At 39.8% G+C, this 16,376-nt stretch overlaps 1 protein-coding gene across 1 annotated transcript in view; it reads left to right on the top strand.

Moving 5' to 3' along the window:
• LOC149313131 (bone morphogenetic protein receptor type-1B-like) overlaps window positions 1-16,376 on the top strand; it is a 59,351-nt gene that overhangs the window by 14,573 nt on the left and 28,402 nt on the right. The window contains exon 3 of the mRNA XM_089527253.1: window positions 9,360-9,516. Coding sequence (XP_089383379.1) covers window positions 9,360-9,516 — 157 coding nt within the window. The remainder of the gene's footprint in view (window positions 1-9,359; window positions 9,517-16,376) is intronic.

Below are 16,376 nucleotides of genomic sequence, written 5' to 3'. Positions count from 1 at the left end.
AGGAGAATGGTGAAGAATGAGGTTGAGTTTATCTTCTTTGTATGGGAGAGGGAGAGAGGTTCAGTAGCTTTTTACAAAAGGTCAGGCATGGAGACACATGACTGGAGAATGCCATTTAATTGAGGTAGGATTTTAAAATTTTCAGCTAGCTACCTGTTGGGCTAAAATGGCATGGTTTTACACATTGCCTTGTATTTAATTCTGCCAACTCTGCCCAAGAAATCTTCGCCCACATTCAGTTTGAGGTAAATGGCACTGATTTCAGTCGTGTTTATTACCACCAGTTCAGTGTTCTTAGGACCACAATCTCTTTTGAAGACCAAATTTTCCCCAGTGCAAATTTGTCTTTCACACACTTCTGTTGAGAATGTGGTTTCAAGTATAGGAATTAGGCCTCCTCTCAGAAAACATTTTTGTAATATATTGATACTCAGGCTTTGATGTCCCTTTCTGTGAAAAGTCAAAAGATGCATATTAAAAATGACACACAACTACAGTATTTTTAATATTTAAATAAAAAAAAAGAACCTGGACTCTTCTGCAGTTAAATGCAATTTCACAACTGTCATGTCTGATGCTTTGAGGCAGAAGCAATACCATAAAGGTATTGCACAACTCGTTACAACGTCACTGCAGTTTTGCTAGCATTTTAGCAACTACTAGTGGAATGATTCAGAGAACCCACATGGTGTAATAGTTTAAGCATTGAACTACGATTCTGAAGACCAGTGTTCAGATCCCCACTTGACCCTGGAAAATGGGAAGGAGGAGTGACTCAGTGGGCCCAAACAGACAGGTAAAAATAAAGCTGCTTTGGGTCACTTTGGAGGCATGCTGTTTAAATGATACATGTGTCCTAAGAGGCCAGAAGCCACACCAAAGCCACGCTCCAGTCCTAAGGACTTGAGCGCAGCCTTGGAGCAGCTTCAGGCCTCTTAAGATGTCTGTGTCATTTAAACAGCAAAGTGACCTGAAATAGCTTTATTTTGGCCTGTCTGTTTAGGCCCACAGTTACTTTTACTTGCCATTTTGAAGGAGTTAGGGAAAAGGGGTATTTTGGTATGTTGGAGGGGATATGTGGCTTACAGGGAGGAGTCTGGAGGAGATAAACCTCTCAGTGCCCACGCATTGCTGTTTTGGATCTTCAGAGGTTATTTCGTTTAACTCTGCCATGGGAGGGTCCTCAGTCAGCCCTCAGATCAATGGTAGTAAACATCAGGAAGCTGATACCTTCTTTCCCTTCTCTTTGCCTCATAAGGATGCTCAGCCATTAAGTGATGCATTTTCTTTAGCCTCCCCTCCTCTTTCCCCCCCTTCTGTATGCAGAAGTTAGCACATTTGACATCAGACCTGAGTGCAGTCATTTATTTGCATTGTCTCTGTTGCACCTTTATTTATGTATTGCTTACAGGACAGTGGAGTTTGAGCTGGAGTCATGCATTCTGAGTCAGACACAGAAGCAATTTTGGGTACAGTCAGAGCTGGTAGAAATGTACTGACTCTGGCTTCAAAATAAAAAATTATTATCACAGTGTATACTAAATATAACATTTTATACAATCAAATATATTTTATGTTCTATAAATCGTCTGATGATTCACATAGTAGTGATGAAATGACTTGTGCTACCATTTTACTACAGTACAATGGGCTACATTAGCGATCTGCAAATTGTAGTGTCTGCAGGTCGCCATGCCCCATATTATACAATGATGGCATATCCATCCATTGAATAGCAGGAGCCATGACTGTCCACTCCTCCCCCCCCCCCCCCACAATCTACAGAGGAGCTTGGAACCAAATCCCTGCGGATGGGAAGGGTCCACTGTAAATAATAATAATAATAATAATAATAATATGATTTTACTAGTTAATATATACAGTTGGCCCTTCTTATACACGGATTTTTTATACACGGATTCAAGCATCCACGGTTTGAAAATGTTCCAAAAAAGTATAAATTTACCTTGATTTTCCATTTTTTATAAGGGACACCATTTTGCTATGTCATTATGTTTAATGGGACTTGAGCATACACGGATTTTGTTATACACGGGGGATCTTGGAACCAAACCTCAGCGTATAACAAGGGTCCACTGTATTTGCCATTTAGGAAGGAGTCAGACTTGGACAGTAGAAAAATAGAGGAGCTATAATTGGAGTAAAAAGTTTGGAGTCGTGACTCCACACTCATGTTGCTTAGTCCCCTCCCCAACACTCTTATTTTCCCTTCACTCACTGACCAAATTGGTTTTCCTCTCCATGGCTCACATACTTATATGCATACCTAGCAGTCTTCCCTGCAGAGCTATGTGTGCTTTCTCTCCCCTTTCCCACTCCAATGTTCTTTCTTCCCCTTTACTCAAGTGCCTTTTCTCTTTCCTGAGGTTCAAATAACCAAGTTTTGCTGGTTTTATAGATCAGGGTGTCAGATCTATATAGCAGCTTTTTATTTAGTCTGGATTCAGATCTCATTTCTGAGATTTCCTTCCTTAAGCTCAGGATATTAAAACTAAAAGAAAGAATGTCATGCTGCTTTTCACTTCTAAAAGAAAACATGACACCTTACGTTGTCTCTCTCCCACCACCCACCCAAAACAAAGCATGGAGCGGACACTTGACACAGCATTTTGGCTTTTACTGACCAACAGCAGAGTATCATCCCCAAATGTGTGGCCAGCTGCCAAAGTAGTCAATGAATTCCTCTATATTCTTGTCAGAAGATTGAGAAGCCAATGTGCTGCCACTACAGTTAAACTAAACAGCTGCTTTGTATTTCTGAAAGGCAGAAATGCTTGCATACTGTTGGAACAGACCTAGTAAATTTCACAGCACTGTTGCCAGCCTCACACTCATTCTTGTTGGCTGTTGTATCATGCTGGTTGTGGTTTGCCATGAAAGTATTCTCTGCTCATAGAGGCTACATGTTAAGCAGGTGTAAGCAGGTATTCTCTTTCTAATGCCTGTTCTCTTTGTTTTCAGAGTACACATTGTATGAGTATATTTATAGTCCATCTTGTTACTGAAAAACAATTGTAAATAATTGATTGACTAGATCTACTTTAGTTGTGACTAACCAACAGGATGGCATCTAGTGTGTATGAGATAAAGTGGGCCCTTACTATTCACTGGGGTTTGGTTATATAAAATGGCAAAATCAAGGTCTGCTTTTTGGATTTTATATGTATATATGTATATATATATATATATATGTGTGTGTGTGTGTGTGTGTGTGTGTGTGTGTGTGTATATATATGTTCAAGCTATGGATAGTTGAATCTATGGATGCAGAATCTGTGGATACAGAGGGCTTAACTATCTTCAACGTTCGGAAGCTCAAATGTGTTATTATATATGTGTAATATATGAGTAGTGTGATTTCATTATAGTACTAACACAACTGTGGATTTAATGTAATTCTCTGAAAGCAAAGTAGCAGCTGGTTGTAAACCAGAGCATGTGTGTGTGACATAGCAGACAATTCAGTACTGTATACACTAATTAAACTTGTTTTCCAGATAGAAGCACTTTTATACTAGTGCTTCTTTTTGTGGAACCCATGTTTGTAATTGGGATATGAACATTCTATCAGTACAGTGAACATACACATTATTTTAAATGACTTTTCTTGTGTCTTCTTTCCCTAGGCAAGTAACATTCCCAAGGCAGAGAAATCAGCACAAGAGTGTCTCAGGTCCTCTAGGGGTGGCATTAATTATATGAATACATTTAACGTGCATATATTTGCAGTGCAAATTGAAGCTGTTGAATCTGTGGGGTCATCAGTGGGGTGAAGATATTTTACTTTGTTCTCTCTGACAAAGTTTCTATTAACATGTAAGAGAAGCTGCTATTTTTGTCAAGTTTTTGGATGCAGAGGCCCAGGGTTACAAGGCTGGCCAGATGGTGGAGCAACTAGCAGAGCTCTCTTTTAGAGTTTAACTTTCTTTAGAGGGAAAAATCTTAAAGGGACATGCTCTGGTCTTGTAGCCTAGCTTTCCTCCATCTCTTCAAGAATGTGTGCTGAACATACTTCTGGCATTGATGTGCAAGCTCACTGGATCATGGAGCTCTTGAAGATGGCTGTGTGGGGTAGTGGTGGAGCTAGGTTTGTGCAGTGGGGAGTGGGGGTTGTCTGACCATGTTTAAAGATATCTTTTCTGGTATCTCATAGATTGTCATCTTGGTTCTACAAAGCTAGTTGGGTCCAGTGTGTCTTCTGTTGACATTAGTCCTCACCCTCTGAATTAATGTCCAGATCACTGCTGGACTTAATTAAAAATGATATTTGTGCTTGCTCCTTTCTCCACTCCAATTGTTGCAAGGCTGCTACGGCATTTTTAAAATGTGCACTTTCATTGTACCCCAGAGTTAATATTATAACTAACTTGGCCTTCTGTGTCATGTGCAAATATGCTGTTCAACCTTTCTATCTGAGCAGAGAGCCAGCCGTAAAACCTGCAGGTAGTAGAATACTATTGCCTGAGCAAACCTGAAATATCCATACCTTATTTGGGGCAGTTTGTTATTTTTGGAAGAAAATTATGCATGTTAATATGGGCTGAGAGCGTATGACTTGTCAAAGGTCACCATGGAGCTTTCTGTGGCTGAGTAGGGAATTGAACCTTTTCTCCAGAGTCCTAGTCCAACACTCAAACCAACACTCATTTTGAGATATCGGTATCTGTGCGTGACTGTGTGTGTATTCATTCCTTCTTGAAGGAGCAACCTCAGTGGAATAGAAGAGGGGGGACATTCCCTCCTAGAGAGAAGGGGAGAAGGTTGGGTATTCTCAGTATTTGCTTGAAACACTGACTACATTTAACATCTTTGAGGGTACTGCTTGTCTACCACAGAAAAGGTGTGCTTTCAGACATGTGGAAGAGATGTTATCACTCATAGAACACTCATGCATTTTTCTAGGACAGAGCGAGATAAGGGGGGAAAGTTTTGCTTTTATGAGGGAGGAGACAACAATAGGGTGCTAGTTGCTCTGGACCTGTCCTATAGCTCAGATGGATACATCTACACTTTAGAAATAATTCAGTTTGCTACCACAGCAGAATTCTGGGATTTATAGTATTGTGAGGTAAGACTAAAGACTGTGTAAAACTACAAATCCAAGGATTCCATAGGATGAAGCTACAACACCTACAGTGGGGTCCAATTGCACTACAGAATAGATGTTCCCCTTGGTGTATTGATGTACCAAGGGTATTGATGCACCCTTGTGGACTAAAAATCCTGCTGATGAATGCTAGATTGGTGAAACTGCTGCCATTCAAAACTTTTTCCTAGATTAACACATCAATGCCCTTTGAGTCATGATTCACCATTCATTACTCAGCCAACTGCCAGTATGCTTTCAGAAATGGTAGTAGGTGGTTGTGTTTCATAAACAATAGTCTGACATCTCCATATATAATGTGAAGGACTGAGAGTGCGGGGAAGACAGGAGATGACTGTTGTCCCAATCACACTCCAGTTTCCTATTGCCCAAGGCAAGAGAGATGGAAACTCCTTTGTCCATTTCTCCATGTTCTGGTAGCTCTAGTCATAAGCAAAGGTTATTCTGCACTTTGTTAAGGATGGGCTGTGAAGCCTTACTTTCGAACTCTGTTTTACTTCCTGTATGTGTTAGTTCTAAAGCAGTGATTCCCAAACTTTGGTCCTTCATTTGTTTTGGACTTCAGATCCCAGGAACACCAGCCAACTTGGCCAACAGTATAGAATTGTGGGAGCTGAACCACAAAACATCTGGAAGACCAAAGGATGGGAACCACTGTTCTGAGGCAAAAGTGGAAATCATGCAGTCCTCCAGGTGTTAAAATTATAGGGTTGGGAGGGATCCCAATGGTGTTCTAATACAATCCCCTGCCAGTGCAGGAATCTTAATGCTAAAGCTCTCCTAAAAAGTGGCCATCTAACCTTTGTTGTTGTTCTGCTAGGCCCAGCAGATCAAGCAAGCATAGTGGTAAGGAATGATGGGTGTTCCAGTCCAACATCTGAATTCCCATCCCTGTTCTAAAGGAATCTAATTAAAGTGTTTTATGTTTCTGGAGTAGAGTGAAGCATGGCAGATATTTGATTAATGTTTTATTAGTAGTGTACTTGCCATATTGAAGATTTTTGAAATGCTTCTCTTGCATTTTACTGCATTTCACTTTACAATATCACTGCACTGCATTGCACTTTCCACTCTCTCATAAGACCATTTTGAATTTTATCTTAATGGGGTCTGTTGACAGATAGATAACTTGTGCTTCATTCAGTACAGGCTATTTCAAATAAAACCTTGTTTTAAAAAATGAACCTTTGGTTTTACTGTCCCTTTCTGAAGTAATTTATACAGTAGATTGGGCTTGTGTTTTGGGAGACATAATTTATAATAATTTTTAGTGCTGCTGTTCTATCGCTGCTTAGTTTCCAAAAATATCCTGTGGAAGTTCTTTTATCTGATGTCAGAAAAACAATATTTCCCTTTCCCATAAAAACAATCATTTTTAGGATGTAATTCAGCTTGTTCAGTTGGTTGACTGCTTATTCAGTGCTACTGCAGAGTATTTCCTGCTTATTATTTTTTTAAGGAAGTGTTTTGGGGACTGAAACTTAATCATTCAGAAAATGATGATGATTATATATAAAGTGCAGGGAAGCCCATTTTAAATATATTTAAGTCCATTTGATTTAAATAGGAGATATTTATTTTGCCAATAAAACTCTTTGTTTAAATCTCTGAGACTCAGTTCACCAGATTATTTACTGTGGGTTATACATATGTGAAAGAAAGCAAGAGAAAGAGAAAGAGATTGAATCTGATGACTTCATCAGCTGCAGGAGGTGGAAAAACCTAGTTAATTCTACAGAAGTATCAAAATAGATGAAAATGAAGCCTGGTATTTCCCTCCCAAAAAACTTTACTATTAACTTTTCAAATGTAACCTTGTCTCTCCCTGAGCCAGATGTCTGAAACCTCTGCCTAGAACATTTTGAAAAGTTCATTTTCATTCCATGAATAACAATGTTTCTCAGTCACAATCCCTTTTTGCTGAAAAGGGGACTCAGTTTTAAAAGGCTCTGTTCCACTGACCCAGAAACAACCACTGTTAAATTGTGTTGTGAGGGATAGATTTTAAAATATCCTAAATAATAAATATCCTAAAAATAATCCATCCATAAAGGCAAGGGGGGAGAGAGAAACAGAGAGGTTTAAAAGAAACACTGTAAAGGTTGTTTAGGGCAAAGTAATAGTTGCTACTTGCAGATGGAAGATTATAGCCACTTAATACCTACAGTTCTCAACTCAGATTTGTTATTTTTGTGTAGATGATATTTTGTTTCCTGCCTCCCAAGAAACCAAGAGAATTGTATGTTTGTTGTAGTGTTTTATATAGCTATGCAGGGAGAAAATGTTTCCAGCAAAGATTTATTTCCAAAAAATAAATAAAAATTTATTAACATTTTTATGCCTTTCACCCAGCATGGGGCCCAGTCTGGCTCACAAGACAGAATTTTAGAAGTACACCTAAAACATAATGATTATGATAATTTAAAAATTATCCATTAAAAACAGCATTAATTTAACCCACTTTGAAAACATTTAAAACATAAGTATATGGTTAAAAATACAGCACACACATATTCCTCTAAAAGATACCCTATAGCAGTAATGGTGAACCTTTTAGAGACCGAATGCCCAAACTGAAAGGTGTTCCCACCAGGGCTGGGGATAGTGGTGATTTTGGGGTTACTTCTTGTCTTACTCCAGAGTAAGACTTTTTTTCTTAATGTTACTCCTACCCCTACAAAAACCTCTAACTCCTTTACTCCTTAGTCCTACTCCCGAGCCCTGGGGAAAAGCCCTGGTTACTTTGCAAGGCTGGGGTGTGTGCGTGTGCATGTTTAAGTGTCTCTTCCCCCCCCCCCCCAGTCTCTTTCCTAGTGCAGTATTATAAAATTGTTTTACGGTGTTTGCATGTACAATATAATAACAGTAATAAGGAGTAACAAATATATTTTATTACTCCTTATTCCTATCCCTATAAAATCCTCTTACTTCCTACTCCACAGCCCTGGCTCCTCACTCCCTGGTAAGGAGTAAGAGGATTCCTATAAAATCCTCTTACTCCTACTCCATAGCCCTGGTGTTACCTGGTGCCAGTGGGGTGGAATTTCTGGGGGGGGGGAATGGAAATCTGGGGGCGGGACTTCTGCCTTTGGGGGCAGGACTTCCCCAGAGATAGCTGAAGACCCAAGAGGGTGGGGGGAAGAAGAAGAACAGTTGTGTGTGCCCTCTCTGGCGCATGAAGCAATTTCTGAGGGCATGTGGAGAGATAGGAGGGCAGGGGAAGAGTAGGAACAGGCGCACATCTTTTCCTCCTCTTTCCCCTGCCTTCCTGTGCCTTTGGCTATCTCCAGGGAGGCAACTGAGACAGTGCACACCTGTTCCTCTTCTTCTCCCCACCGTCCCGTGCCTTTAGCTGTCTTTGGGGAAGCATTTGAAGGCCCTGGAGGGTGGGGGGAGGAGGAGCAGGCGTGGACCTGTTCCTACTTTGCCCCTGCCCTCCCGTCACTCCGCATGCTCTCAGAAATGGCTTTGCGTGCCAGAGAGGGTACGTGTGCCATAGATTCACCAACATGGCCCTATACAAATAACACATGGTACCATCCTTTCTTTTTTCAGTCTACATATGGGACATTGCACATCTGAATGATATCACACTGCCATCCAAGCTTCCATGCAATTTTCCGTATTCAGAATATATTTACTCAGAAAATTCAAACATGCAATTTACAATCTGCAGCAGGAAACACTATACCATGAGTAACATCTTGAATTCACATTCATCATCAGTGTTGCTTCATACAATCTAATGTTACCTTTGTTAATTTTGCAGGAAACACCCAGAATCCCAGATTTCCACTAACACTCCCTTTTTGCTATCACTGCTTTCAGAGGGGCAGCCATAGTAGAGGTTTATAGAGAGAGGAGGCTTGTGGGGCAGGCTTCCTTATTCATGAGAAGACAGGAAAGATAAACTTATCTTAAGCTTACTGGGACAATCTTTCAGACAGCATAATACTGCAGCCTTAATTTCATAAAAATATTTACAAAATAGCACATATCTAAAAAGAAAAGCTAGCAAATTCAGAAAAGTTACTTGCTAAAAAAAAAAACTGTGATTATGTTAGTCCTTTGTGGTTAGTCCTTTGACCTTCAGTGAATGTCTTTCTGGTATAAAAACACTCTTGCTAATTTAGCTGTGGATGACTAGCTTTTGATCCTTAAAAAATAGGAAGAAAATATTTAGCATTCAACTTTGTAACTTATTTCTTATTTTATTCTGTTTCCTTTGCAGGGAATTTCCTAGACAGCAGACCCTTGAGGGGTTCTGGTAAAATAAACATGGAACCCAGGAAAGAGGATGGTGGGAGTACAGCTGCTCCTCCCCAGAAGATGCTGTGGTGTCACTGCCATCACTACTGTCCTGAAAACTCAAAAAACAACACCTGCAGGTTGGTGGAACAATGCTTTCTAGAATTCATAGCTCTCTTGCACATTCCAGTTCCTAAAGATCACCTAGCTTCATGGACAAATTTGTGAATGGCTAGTAGCCATGCTAATAAGCTTCAAAGTCCAAAAGTCATTGTGCCGCCAAATACACATCTTTGGGGAAGAAACAGTAAGTAAGGGTTTCAGGTCCTATTGCTCATTACTAAAAATGTTTTGTTTCTCCACAGTTGGAAACATAATGGTAGACTCTTAGTCTGCTGCTGAGCTGGAAACACAGGAAAAAGTTTCTGCCTTATACAGAATCAGATCTTTGGTCCATGTAGCCTATTAGTGTCAACTCTGATCAGCAGCTGTTATCTAAGGCTTCAGACAGGATTCTTTCCAGTACTATATGGACATCCCTGTTATTCTCTGCTTGGCTCCTATCCAAATGCTAACTAGTCTTGATCCAAGTTAGCTTGCAAAATAAGATTAGATACACTCAAGTTGGTTATGATAATGCAGCTCAGGATGGTTTTCCAAATACTTGATTTCATTGTTTCAGATATCAAACTGACATCTGTGCAGGTGCCCTTTTAGTGCCCCTTACTTTGTGCTAATGGTGGGGAAACTGAGGCCACTCCTGGTTTAGTCCATACTAGATGTTAAGTTCATAGTTTGGTGTTGCATGATCCAGTTTATAACACTAAATAGTTGGCAGCTGCTTAGAGAAGTGAGGATCAGGACTGGGGCCGTGGAGCTTAAGGTTTCATTTACACCAATGAGGGTAGCCATTCTCCTGGTGATGTTGTTTGAGTATATTTATACTGGTAGTAACTTTTCCTCCAATAATAGTTTGGGGGTGAATAAGAGTGTGTGAGAAAAATTAAACATCATCTCTGTGATCCTCTTCTAATCCACTTTCTACATTATATGGCTCCTTTTTTAGAGTAAAAAATAACCAATTTATACCAAATTACACCATTTAATTTAAATCACTTTTCTCCCTACTGTCTTTGAAAACTGCAGGGTTGTTGAGGGCAACCAAGTACACATCCAGCTATTGGAACATAGCTGGACAATCCTCAGCTGCTTCCTTCCTGCTTGACATAGTCAAGCAGATGCCAAAAACCACAGGACCTCAAGTCCTGTTATTTTCAATGATGCTATACTGCGCACATGGCCATATTAGCACAGCTGGCTGCACATGTGCCACTATTGGGGGAAATGCAGCAGGGCCATCCATGGATGCTCTAGTCCATGGATGGCAAGCCCATAGATAGACAGGGCCTACTGTACCATATAGATTTTGGAGCAACAGATTATCATGGCTACCTGTCTGGAAGATAAAACATGTTGCTGACCCTCATAGTAAAGAGAATCACATTCTGATGTTTCATTCATGAGCTCACACCAGTTTGGCAGGGATACCTGAGCAGTTTTCCTATATGATCCTATGATTAAGACATATTTAGGATAATAATAATAATAATAATAATAATAATAATAATAATAATAGGATATAATTATGACTGCTCATTTTTCTGTACTTACTATTTTAATTCCTTCAAAAATGGTTATAGTTGTTTTCAGATTTTTGTGAATGTGCCAGTTCTTATGTAAGATAATGTAGTAATTTTAGTATCCCTTTTGTGCTACTTTAAAGAGAGTAAGGGGCTACTCTGACAGGTGTAAATATTAAGAGTTACCCAACTGCAAATATTTACTTGCCTTTTTTCCTACTGAAAGTGGCTAGCTAGTTGTTTTCCCGGCTCACCATAAATGGTTGCTTTGCAGCTTGAATTTCAGAGGGGCAAGATTATTATTTTTTTCATGTCCATAAGTTCAGCTCAGTATCAACCACATGGACTTGGGTCGCTTTTCAGGACTACGGTATTGAGTTTCCTTTTACCTTACATCACCACAAAGAACATGTAAATACTGTCAGCCTATCTGAAGGAGGTGGAGGTTGAGTACACAGGTGTTCGGAGGACTGAGTGATTAACAAGGACCTTTCTCCAAGAGAGGTGAATGCTTTTGAAAGAGTCCCCTAAACTTAGTCTTGTAAAGGTTATGTTAGCCCTCAGCCTCTTGAAACTTTAATCGCCTCTGAGAATGTGTTCTGCACCTGGAAAGTTCCAAATAGAGATTTATTTGCTTGTGCTTTATGGACAGCTCTGTATAATACAGCTTTGATGTTGCCAAGACACACATTGAGTGCATCCTTTTAAAAGCATTGAAATGTGTACCAGTTCCCAGTCGTGGCATTGTTCATTTCAAAGAGCTTGTCTACATTTTTTTCATCCTCCACATATCTGAAGGACCATTTTAGTTTTGTCTCTTTGAACATTTTTCTCCCCTTTGGCCTAAAACTTGGAATATGAGATGTATGAAACAGGGAAATTAGAATCATAGAGTTGGAAGAGATCTCAAGGGCCTTCCAGTCCAACCCCTTGCTATGCATGAACTCACAATCTAAGCATCCATGACAGATAACCATCCAGCCTCTGTTTAAAATCCTCCAAAAAAGGAGACTTCACCACTCTCCGAGGAAGTGTGTTCTACTGTTGAACACCTCTTACTATCAAGAACTTCCTCCTAATCTCGAGGTGGAATCTTTTTTCCTGTAGTTTGAATCCTTTGCTCCGAGTCCTATTCTATGAAGCAGCAAAAACAAGCTTGCTCCAGCCTCAATATGACACCCTCCAAATATTTAAATAAGGCTGTCATATCACCTTTTAACCTTCTCTTCTCAATGTTACACATACCCAACTCCCTAAGTCTCTCCTCATAGGGCATAATTTCCAGACCCTTCACCATTTTGGTCACCCTCCTGGACATGTTCCAGCTTGTCAACATTTTTTTAATTGTTGTGCCCAGAACTGGACACAGCATTCCAGGTGAGGCCTGGCCAAAGCAGAATAGAGTGTCACTATTACTTCCCTTGATCTAGACACTATGAAGCTTATTGCACTTACCTTAGAATGGCCCCTGAGCGTTCTTAAAGGGGCCGTTCCTGGAATGGGAGGCGTTGGGGAACGCTGTATATCGCATAGCGAGAACGCTGCCGCCGAGCGTTACCCTTCCATTGTGGGAGCGTTCCCCAGGGGCGATTTTTGGGAACACTTTCTCAAGCATTCTCGAAAATCGGCCCTCTAGAACAGAACGGAAGGCTCCCAGAACGAAAGGGGAACGCTCGGCTGTGTGATATACAGCTTTCCCCGCTGCCTCCCCTTCCAGGAACGGCCCCTTTAAGAACGCTCAGGGGCCATTCTAAGGTAAGTGCGATAAACTCCTATATTTCTATTGATGAAGCTTAGAATCACATTGGCTTTTTTAGCTGCCGCATCACACTGTTGAATGTTCAACTTGTGGTCTACTAGGACTCCTAAATCCTTTTTATATGCACAATAATTAGCAACAATTCGCATTAATAATTATTAAACAATACAAATCTAAGATTCCATGTGCAAGGAGGCTTTATACAGTTTTTAACATACAGATAAATTTTGTAGCTGCCTACATTTTCTTTCCACCTTTCTTCTTCTTCTGAGAGCAATTAGTCCTTCTGGCTAAGACATGAACAAGTAGTCCCATGGCAACTAAGGATATGAAAACTGTTCTATCATCAACACCCTTGTCATGTCCGTGAATTATAACAGATTAATGGACTTCCCCCACAACCTTCCCACATGGAAATTTGATAGCATATTTTGATAGCACCTTTCTTAATGCATGCATTTTATCCATTTTTTCCACATTGACCAAAATATGTTTTTGCACATTTTTACAATACAAACATTTTCCTCATATTTAATTGTGTTGAAAAAGGATCATTTCACTTATGGTTTCCTCTTGGAAATGGGAAAGTACATGCATACCTTTATTAGTCTCACAGACCCTTTGCATGGAATAACTTCATAAATAAATCTCAGTTGATGCATATTATTTCTATTCCTCCTCCTCCTCCTCCTCCTCCTCTTCTTCTTCTTTCTTTCTTTCTTTCTTTCTTTCTTTCTTTCTTTCTTTCTCAGACATACTTCCTGCAACAGTATGGAGTTCAAACCAAAAATGTATGGCTTGGGAAATTAAAAGTTTCCTGAGCTAAGGTGGTTATGTAGTTCTGTACTATGAGAACTAATTTAAGAATTCTTGAAGTAATCAGTTCATATGGACCTTACTCAGTACCCAGGGAGCAGAGATAAATTTTCCCCTTTTGGGCTTGATAGAGGTCTTATAAAATTATGCATGATGTGGAGAAAGCAAATAAGAAGATTTCCACATCCCTTCCCCTTAAAGCCAGACACGACTTGACAACCTCATCAAGGGGGAATATCTTTACCTTTACTCCATAGTCGTAGAATCTGTGCTAACCTGATGAAGCTAAATGAAGAACCTCTTCACACAACCTATATTTCAGCTGTGAGATTTGCTATCATAAAATTTAATGATGACTTGCAACATGAAGGCAATTCAAAAGTGGTTAGAAAAATTAATTGGGAATAAGAATGTCCATGGTTTCGGGTCACAGTAGTTATATTTCTTCTAGTATTAGAGGCAGCATAATTATGCTTTTATATGTTAGTTCCTAGGGAGCACAAGTGGTACTTTAAATACCCTAATGGCACGAGATCTCATCTGATCTTGGTTGCTAAGCAGGGTCATCCCTGTATAGTATTTGGATGGGAGACTGCCAACGAATAACAGATAATAGGCTATATTTCAGAAGAAGGACCTGGCAAAGTCACCTGTGTATGCCTTGCCCAAGAAAGGATTCCCTCAGACATATGGTTATCCAATGTGGAAAGAGAATGCTCGATAGACCTTTAGACTGATTCATTTGGATTCTTATGTTTTTGTTTCAAAGCAAAGTAATATTAGGTTTCTGTACTACAGATTGAGGGATTAATGGTTTACAACATTGATTTCATAGTTAGTTGAAAGTCAAGTTCAAACATTCAAGGTCATATGTGATAATGTGATTGTACCACTTTAGACTGCAATGGTTCCTTGTGTGTATAATGCCAGCAAGGCAATTTTAAAAAAAAGGATGTGGGGGAACTAGTCAACTCACATTGAGATCACATGGCAGCTACTTATAATCTTGTAAAGGGCCATTGTTTAGTGGTAATGCACAAATGTTATATGCCACTGATACAATCCCTGGAATCCCCAGTAGTACTAGGAAAGATCCTCTCCTGTAACCCTCAGAACTACTGCCAGTGTTAACAATACTAAGCTGGTAGACCAAAGTTCTGATTCAAAGTTTACAGCAGCATCCTATTTTCTTGAATATGGTGAGGTTGTGCTTCTACCATTTCCTGACTTCTGACCATTGCATTCCCTACTCATATGGAAAGGGGACCACTTACAAGGAGAGAGAACAGAAGCTTTGAAAAGCCCTGACTCTAGCCCAGGGAAGAGAGGGGAAAAACTGAGTGGCAGAAAACGTGAAAGAGAGGATTGTTCTACTTACTTTTGTCACTGGCTACTACCACAACCATTATAACCCCGATAGGTTATGATCAGTACCCCCAGATAATGAGTGCAGCCACAGTCCTACCTTTTCACCTCCTTAGTATGTACACAATAGTGCAAGCATGATAACTGTGCTAGGGAAATGTCTTTGGACATTTCTCTTGAATCTCTAGGGGGAAAAAAGTCACCCCTTAACTAAGTTAAAGGGGGGAATGGGCCATTCTGCAGTAAGGACATCTGTTTAAAAGCTGCAAAGTTGCTGGCCTCAATCCCTCCATTTGACATTTAGAAATGATCTCTGTTAAGATCACCTTCTTGGACTAGGTAATCTTTAATTAAAACAGCACCCTCTACTTCAGAATCTGTCAGCATTTCCGTTACAAGCAAAAGAATTTCAGGTGTTTTCCTTGGCTGTACAAATTCACCCTTGGCAGTGAAACATGACACACCAAACCTCTGTTTTCTTAATTATTACACTCAAAAGCTGAACTCTGTGGGAAAACAATGGAGATCCAGTTGAAGTTCAAGTACATACATGGTACTTATATTTTACTGATTTTTTCCAATTAAAGCTAAAAATTGTGTGTGTGCAGATTCTTTAAAGAACAGGCACAGTTCAGCTCAGACATAACCATCTCACTTTTGAGCTAAAAATGAGGTATGTGCTTATTTCTCTCCGCTCATTCTTGATTCCTGTCCTTGGTTATTGGCAGTCCTTAAACCTTAGTTCCCTGTTTTAGATAGAAAAACTGACAGGTTGTTAGTGCAAATGATTGTGCTGGCTGGAGCTTCTGGGAGTTGAAGTCCAACAGCATCTTGGACACCACTGATTTAAAAGAACTAGTCAGGAACAAAAGAATAGTTTAAAATTGGCTTGTTTACTTAAATCAGTGTTTCTCAAATTTTGGTGCTCTATGTGTTTTTGACTTCAGCTCCCAAAAACCCAAGCCCTTTTGGCCAACAATCAGGAATTTGGGGAGCTCCAAAACATCTGGATGACCAAAGTTTGGGAACCGCTGTCTTAAGTGATGGTTAACACTAACCATAGCTTCTATGGGATTACATATAAGTAGCAAGCTGGGATGAGATGAAAATGGAAAAGAAAGCTTCTAGTTTTTTAAAGGACCATATGGGAGGATAAGATGGGCAGAAACAGGATCCTGTGTATTATATCCAAGTGCAGTCAATATCTGAGTGCCATACAAACATGCACACCTTAAGTCCAGTAGCCCATAAGATGTTAAAACCTCTGTTAAATGTTTTAAGGTTAAAAAAAAACAACACACACTGGATTTCTGTATAAAAGAATGAAGAGAAACAAACATTTGTAGGCTTTTAGGTCAACCAATACAGATACAATAGATATGTATATTAAATTTATTACTGTGGACATTTTGGCCAGCAT

The sequence above is a fragment of the Sceloporus occidentalis genome, unplaced genomic scaffold (genome assembly GCF_023333645.1).
Source record: "Sceloporus occidentalis isolate IW3139 unplaced genomic scaffold, rSceOcc1.0.p SCAF_5, whole genome shotgun sequence".
Classification (NCBI taxonomy): Eukaryota; Metazoa; Chordata; class Lepidosauria; order Squamata; family Phrynosomatidae; genus Sceloporus; species Sceloporus occidentalis.
This window is presented reverse-complemented; position numbering and strand designations above follow the sequence as displayed.